This window comes from Grammomys surdaster, unplaced genomic scaffold (genome assembly GCF_004785775.1).
Source record: "Grammomys surdaster isolate TR1022 unplaced genomic scaffold, NIH_TR_1.0 205, whole genome shotgun sequence".
Taxonomy (NCBI): Eukaryota; Metazoa; Chordata; class Mammalia; order Rodentia; family Muridae; genus Grammomys; species Grammomys surdaster.
This window is the reverse complement of record NW_021604650.1, coordinates 3,838,118-3,844,978: the sequence shown is the minus strand read 5'-3', so window position 1 is coordinate 3,844,978 and position 6,861 is coordinate 3,838,118. Positions and strand designations below refer to the sequence as shown.

Genomic DNA, 6,861 nt, shown 5'->3' with positions numbered 1-6,861 from the left:
CCTCCCTGCAGGAAGCCCTCTAGTGGGACCTGGACATTTAGAGCCCCAAAGGCCTTCTTTCCTGGCAGCTCTGGGCCTGATATTTTAGCAAGGGTGTCAACCCTGTAGAGGGTCCCCAGCGTCTTCATCCTTGCCCCTTAAGCCCACAGTACAGCTTCCTGCCATCCTGCCATTGGTGTTTTGTTTTGTGCTTTTGCTTTTCTCTCTCTCTCTCTCTCTCTCTCTCTTTCTTTTTTTTTTTTTTTTTTGACAGGCCCTGACTGTCCTGGAACTCACTTTGTAGACCAGGCTGACCTTGAACCCACAGAGATCCTCTTGCTTCTGCCTCCCAAGTGCTGAGATTGAAGGCATGCCATGCACCAGCTCGTGCCATCATTTTTATTATGCTGGGGTGGTGTTTGGGGAGGCATATGGGCTCACATCTTTATGCAAGCAGCCAGGAGACGGTTCACATGCTCAGGAGACTCCAGGAAGGCCTTGAGCTTGGGTCGGGCTTTGAGGCGTGCCACATAGGCGGAGAATAGGGGGAAGTCATTCAAGTAACCAGGGAACAGGAGCTCAAGGTTCAGAAGCACGTCTAGCAGGCGGTAGTCAGCAAAGGAGATCTACGGGACGAGGGGGTGATACGGCTTGAACTGAGGCAGGATGGGGAGAAGCTCCATGGAGCACAACACCGGATGCTTCCTGCTTCTACCTCTGTATCTAGCCTCAGTTTACCCTTCTGGGAAAGGATCTGACAATGAGTAGGTTGGGAAAGACCTGACCCAGTGCTCACCTGATCACCAACGATGAAGGACTGACCACCTTTGTTCTGGGCCAGGAGAGTTTCAAATGGCTTCAGGTATCCTGGAAGCTCCTTCAGAATCTGGTCCTTGCCCTCCTTCTATGGTCAGAAATGATCTCAGTGAGGGATGTGCAGCCAGATTGACGAAGTGATTTCCCTTTCCTGACCACCCCGCTTGGCACTAGCCTGAGCCCCTACATACACAGATATGGAGATACTGCCGGGCAATGCGCCTAAATAGGTCTTCCAGTCCGTCGTTCACCATGTCCACCAGGGCTGCCTCTTGTTGGTCTTTGCCGTAGAGCCCTGGGTCAGCAGGCAGGCGGCAGGCTCAGGTTCTGTACTCTTTCCTACATGCTTGCTCAGACTCAGCCTGGGCCTGCAGGACCCTACTAGCTAACCTTGCTTTGGAGGTCTTCCCTGGCTACCTCAGCCAAGTCCCATCTCCGCAGGGCAAGAGCCTACCAAGTCCCAGGGCCCTAACCAGCTGAAGCCCAGGCCTGCTTTTTGGGCCACACCTGCCATTTGGATTTGTCACACCAAGGGAAGACAAAGGCTCTGGCTTGTACCTCCCCTAGAACAAGCTGTCTGCCCATCTACCTCAGGTTACTATGGTGTTGTGGGGCTCCAGGCACCCTCTCCTAACCAGACCCAGAGAGAGAACAGCTTGCCTCCACCACGGTCCTGCCATTCTTCAAACAGGCAGAGGCCTCCTCACTGTGATTCTGAGTTTCCCAGACTCAGGTATGGCCAAGTTAGAAAGACAAGAACAGGAAGGTCTACTGGGAAGTTTGTAGCCCCACCACACTGTCGAAAGTCGTAGCGCCTCATGAGACATCATTAGAAAAATGATGCAAGTTGGAAACTCACAGCCCCTCGATGTGCAGACAGCAGACAGCCTAGCACCACACCGGGAGCCTTCTGGAACCTGGGCCCTGCACCATCCTCTAGGGTAAACCACTTGTCCTCCAGCCAAGTGGGACATTGGTAGCAGCAGGTGAGGCAATTCAAAGCCCCAGGACATTTTGAGGAACATCTATCAGGTAGGTGTCTTTCAGACCTGGGCTTCGGGACTCACCGAAGGAGCGGCCCAGGTGCCGTAGGATGGCATTGGACTGGTACAGAGTGAGCTCTCCATCCTGAAACTTGGGGATCTGCCCAAACAGCTGGGAGAATACCTCTCTGTAAGGGGTGCTGAACCTGGCTGCCCCCAGCCCTAGACACAGCACCCCAAATCTATGCCCAACCTCATCCCCACGGGGAGGGGTAGAAGGAGACAATCACTCACACAGGAAGCCTTGAATGTTCCTTGCTCCCAAACATCCAAGGTCACCACCTCCTCCTTCCAGGTCTGACCCTGGTCAGCTAGCAGCATGCGCATGACCTCGCAGCGCCCTGTATTGGGGTGCAGGATGAGGATGAGGCGACAGCGAAGAGACCTACCCTCAGAACATCCTGGGAGAGTTTGGGAGGGTGGAAAGTTGACAAGAGGACCAAACTAGCTTGGGAGCCTCGTAGGGAGGGGAGAAATGTGGTGGTAGAGGCCGTGTCCCAACAGTATCTTAGAAAGTGAAGACCCAGCCCCACAACCGCACTGGGAAGGAAGGAAGAAACGACAGACAATGCAACAGGTCTCGGTCCCGCCCCCAACATGGTCTTGGCCACACCCCTCCGACTCCACTGTTGGGGATTCCCAGGAGTGACCCAGAAGACTATTGCTTGTGCCTTCATCTTGAAAGCGCTGAGACCACACCTCGGGAGGGGAAATAGAAGATGGTGTAAGGTGGCACTAAGGAGAGATAGACAAAAAGGGCGATGAAGGAGGACCTTGCCCGGGCTGCAGGACCAAGGGAAAGGTAGAAGCGGGGTGGGGGTGGGGGTGGGGGCTGAGGGGTGGGATGGGGGTGTAACTCTGACCCCGCCCTCACCTCCAGGTTCCTACTTACTGTTGGGCAGATGCAGTGTGCTGCAAGCTCAGCAGGAAGAGACGAAGTGACCCTCGGCCTTTTATTGATAGCGAGGCTCCACCCCCTCAGACATCCCACACTGCCCCAGAAACATGCCAAGTCTTGGTGTTCAGTGTAACAAGTTTCTGGCAGACGTGGTGGGGCAGAGCGGGGCAGAGTCACCTTTATATCTGCGGTGCTGTTCTCTACTGGAGTTTTGCAAGAGGCACACATGGTAAACTTCACACCCTAACAGTCTCAACCCACGCGGTTTCTTGTGTCCTCAGGGGCTTGGACAGTGCCTTACATGCATGAAGGTCTCCAGCCAACAGCACATGGTATAATAATAAATGTTCCTTGTAAAAATAAGGCAATGCAGAGGGGCGCTGGTTAATCCCAGCACTTGGGAGGCAGAAGCAAGAGGATCTCTGAGTTCAGCCCAGTCTGATCTACAGAGTTCCAGAACAGCCAGGGCTCCAAACGGAAACCATGTCTATAAATGACAAAATAATAATAAATAACAATAAAAACCAAAACAACAACAACAATAATAATGGCAGTGTCACCTGGAGTGGTGGTCCACATCTTTAGTTTGCAGCACTCAAAGTACAAAGAGAGGCAGCCTTTTCAAATTCAAGGCTAGTTTGGTCTACACCAAGATCACCGGCCAGCCGGAGATGTATGGCAAGAGCCTGTCTTTTCAAGAAAAGAATAAAGGCGTTTTAACTAATGAACCATCCCCTCCTCTCTTGGTGACTATAACAGAAAACTCTTAGCAAAGAGTTAAGGCTTACATGTATCAATCCTCAAGACTAGCACTGTTCCTGTTTTATAGAGACAGGAACTGACACAGAGAAGTAAAGTGACATGCCCAAGGTCACACAGCTAGTAAACAGGATTTAAACTGGCTTGGTATGGCCAGTTCCCCATGAACCTCACTTCTGTCTATCTGTCTGTCTGTCTATCTAGTGAGACTATTGTTTCTCTCCTCTGTGCATCCCTGGCTGACCTGGAACTTGCTCTGTATACTAGGCCAGCCTCAAAACTCATAGAAACCCACCTGTCTGTCTCCTGAGTGCTGGGATTTAAGGAGTGTGCCACTACTGCCAGGCTGGGAACCTCACTTTTTAAACCTATTGTTTCCTCTTTAATACCTTCTTGTTGAAGAAAAGCAGAATATGTCACTTCAAAATATGCTTCTGTAACATAAACCGCACCATTGGAGCAGGGCATGGTGGCACAGACCTAGACTCTTAATGTGGTGAGCTCCAAGAAGAAAAGTGCTGAGTGAAGCCAGCCTGGGCTGCACAGGAAAACCGAGTCTCAAAAACTAAAAATGGACTGGAGAGGTGGCTCAGTGGCTAAGAGCATGCATGGCTCTTGCAGAGGACCTGGATCCAGACCCCAGCTGCCACCCCAGGCAGCACACAAACACCAGCTCCAAGAGTCCAGCACCTCTGGCTTCTGAGGGCACCTGCACTTACAAACATATCCTCTCCACACATAATTAAAAATAAAACAAATATGCCAGGCAGTGGTGGCGCACGCCTTTAATCCCAGCACTTGGGAGGCAAGGGTGCTCCTCTCTTCCCTCCAGGCACTGCAGCACGCACACACGCACGCACGCATGCACGCATGCACACACAATAGTAATAAAATAAAAAATAAATAAAATTACCATAAAACTGAGCAGGTGAGAACAGCAAAGGTGTTAATAGTGGTGATTAATAGTTAAAGGTAGGCGGGTGGTGGTGGCACACGCCTTTAATCCCAGCACTTGGGAGGCAGAGGCAGGCGTATTTCTGAGTTTGAGAGTTCGAGGCTACCCTGGTCTACAGAGTGAGTTCCAGGACAGCCAGGGCTACACAGAGAAACCCTGTCTCGAAAAACAAAACCAAAAAAAAAGAAAAAAAAAGTTAAAGGTAGTGATAGGGATTTCTTCATACCCTCCCTCCCTCCCTCCTTCCACCTCTCCTTTTCTGCTTAGAATGTGTGGTGTATGCCGGGCGGTGGTGGCACATGCCTTTAATCCCAGCGCTTGGGAGGCAGAGGCAGGAGATTTCTGAGTTCAAGGCCAGCCTGGTCTACAGAGTGAGCTAAATAGAGAAACCCTGTCTCAAAAAACAAAAAAACAAAAAACAAAAAACAAAACAAAAAAAAGAACGTGTGGTATATATATATATATATATATATATATATATATATATATATATATATGCGTGTGTGTGTGTGTGTGTGTGTGTGTGTGTTCTGAAGTCTGAAGGTGTGCTGTGTGTATATTTGTGTTGTAAGTATTTGTGTATATGTGTGGTATGTGTGCTATGTGTATGTGAGTATAGTGTGTACATATGTGTGTGTGATGTGTGGTATGTATTTGTGTGTAGTATGTATATGCATGTGATATGTGTATGTGTGGTGTGTGTGGTATGTGTGTGTGATGGGTGTATATGTGTGTGTGGTGTGTGTGTTTGAGTGTGAGTGTTGTTTCTCAACTGCCACAGGACATCAGGTCCCACACTGGCCTGGAACTTATCTAGCAGGGTAGGCTAGCCGGCCAGTGAGCCCCAAGGACCAACCATCCTTTCTCCATTACATGTTCAGCCTTTTGTGTTGTTTGTTTGTTTTGTTTTAATGTGGGTCATGAGAGTTCAGGTCTGGTCCTTGTGTTTACAAGCCAAACCTCTCACAATCTGGGCCATCTCCCAAGCCTGGGAGGCCAATCCTCCTGGCATGCCCAGGATTCCAGCCAGTTCCCCACTAGGGTCCTTCACTGGAGTTCTCTGTGGGTCAGAGGAAAGTGGAGATACAGAACCACCCACCTAGAACTTGGGGGCACCAAAATCACCCCAATCAGGAGAGCCCTAATAGCCAAGGCTCACGCTTGGGAAGCACTTCCCCTCCCTTAAGCCCACAGCTTTGTGGGGCTGGGAGCGGGTGGAGGAGGTGGTGCCAGAGCTGGGCTCTCATCCCTGGCTCACAGCTGGAGGAACATCTGCCCATCATAGAGCCGCTTACTAAGAGCTTTCATAGAAACGATCTCATTTCATCTCCCAAGCAACAGTGGGAAGAAGTCAAGGAGGAAGGGAGAGAGGCTTGCTGCCATTGTGCCGATGGGACATGGTATCTCAAAGACATTCCTTCACTATGTAAAAGCAACACAGACTTGGGGAAGCAGATGCTATAGTTTGAATAGGTGACCCCAAAGGTCTATGTACTAAAGACTTGGTTATCAGACTGTGGTGCTGTTAGCACTGTGGTTTGCTACCTGTGGGTCACAACCCCTTTTGGGGCTGGGGGATTGAAGGACCCTTTCACAGGGGCTGCACATCAGATAACCTGCATATCAGATATTTACATTACGATTCATAACAGTAGCAAAATTACAGTTATGAAGTAGCAACGAAAATAATTTTATGGTGGGGGGGGTCACTGAAACATGAGGAACTGTGTTAAAGGGTCACAGCATTAGGAAGGTTGAGAACAAACCACACTGTATTAGGAGACGATGGAACTCTGTGGTGTGTGTGTGTGTGTGTGTGTGTGAGAGAGAGAGAGAGAGAGAGAGAGAGAGAGAGAGAGAAATAGTCAAGGCCAAAGAGTGTATTTGTCTATCCCTCTGTACCTTATTTTTTGAGATGTGATCTCTCACTGAGTTTATCAGTCCAGCTCGGTTTGCTGAGCCCAAGGGACCCCCTGTCTCCACCCCCACCCTTACTTTTCCCAGTACTCAGGTAACAAGACATGTTGCTGTGCCCGACTTTTGTGGGTGCTAGGAATCTTCGTGCCTGTGTCGTAGGACTTTACCAAGTGAGCCGTTTCCCCAGCAGAGGAAGTGAGGTCATTGACTGCATGCTTTGAGGAGGATGTAGAGAAAATCAGCCCCTCTCTCTTCCGTGAAGTGAGCAGTTTGGTCCACACGTGCTCGCATCATGGTGTGCTTCCTCAGCCCAGGACACGGAGACCACAGTCTGACACTCCTGAAATCGTGAGCCAAAGTAGACCCTTCACTTCCTACACGGGCTGATTTCAGGGATGATAGCCAAAAAAAACTACCTGGTAAATAAATTAATTAATTACTTGATGGAAGAAAGAAAGAAAGAAAGAAAGAAAGAAAGAAAGAAAGAAAGAAAG

The 6,861-nt window shown here is 49.8% G+C and overlaps 1 protein-coding gene across 2 annotated transcripts; it reads right to left on the bottom strand.

Annotated features, from left to right (window-relative positions):
* Positions 1 to 364: 364 nt before the first annotated feature.
* Positions 365 to 2,883, bottom strand: Gstp1 (glutathione S-transferase pi 1). Of its 2 annotated transcripts, XM_028771182.1 has the most exons (7): positions 2,731 to 2,883; positions 2,538 to 2,573; positions 2,073 to 2,179; positions 1,863 to 1,950; positions 987 to 1,090; positions 776 to 883; positions 365 to 605 (listed from the first exon to the last, which is right to left on the bottom strand). In XM_028771182.1, coding segments are annotated over exons 1-7 (633 nt in total). In that variant the 5' UTR covers positions 2,732 to 2,883; the 3' UTR covers positions 365 to 416. The 2 variants fall into 2 exon arrangements, with proteins under 2 accessions (XP_028627015.1, XP_028627014.1); XM_028771181.1 differs by lacking the exon at positions 2,731 to 2,883 and having other exon boundaries at positions 2,452 to 2,560.
* Positions 2,884 to 6,861: the final 3,978 nt, after the last annotated feature.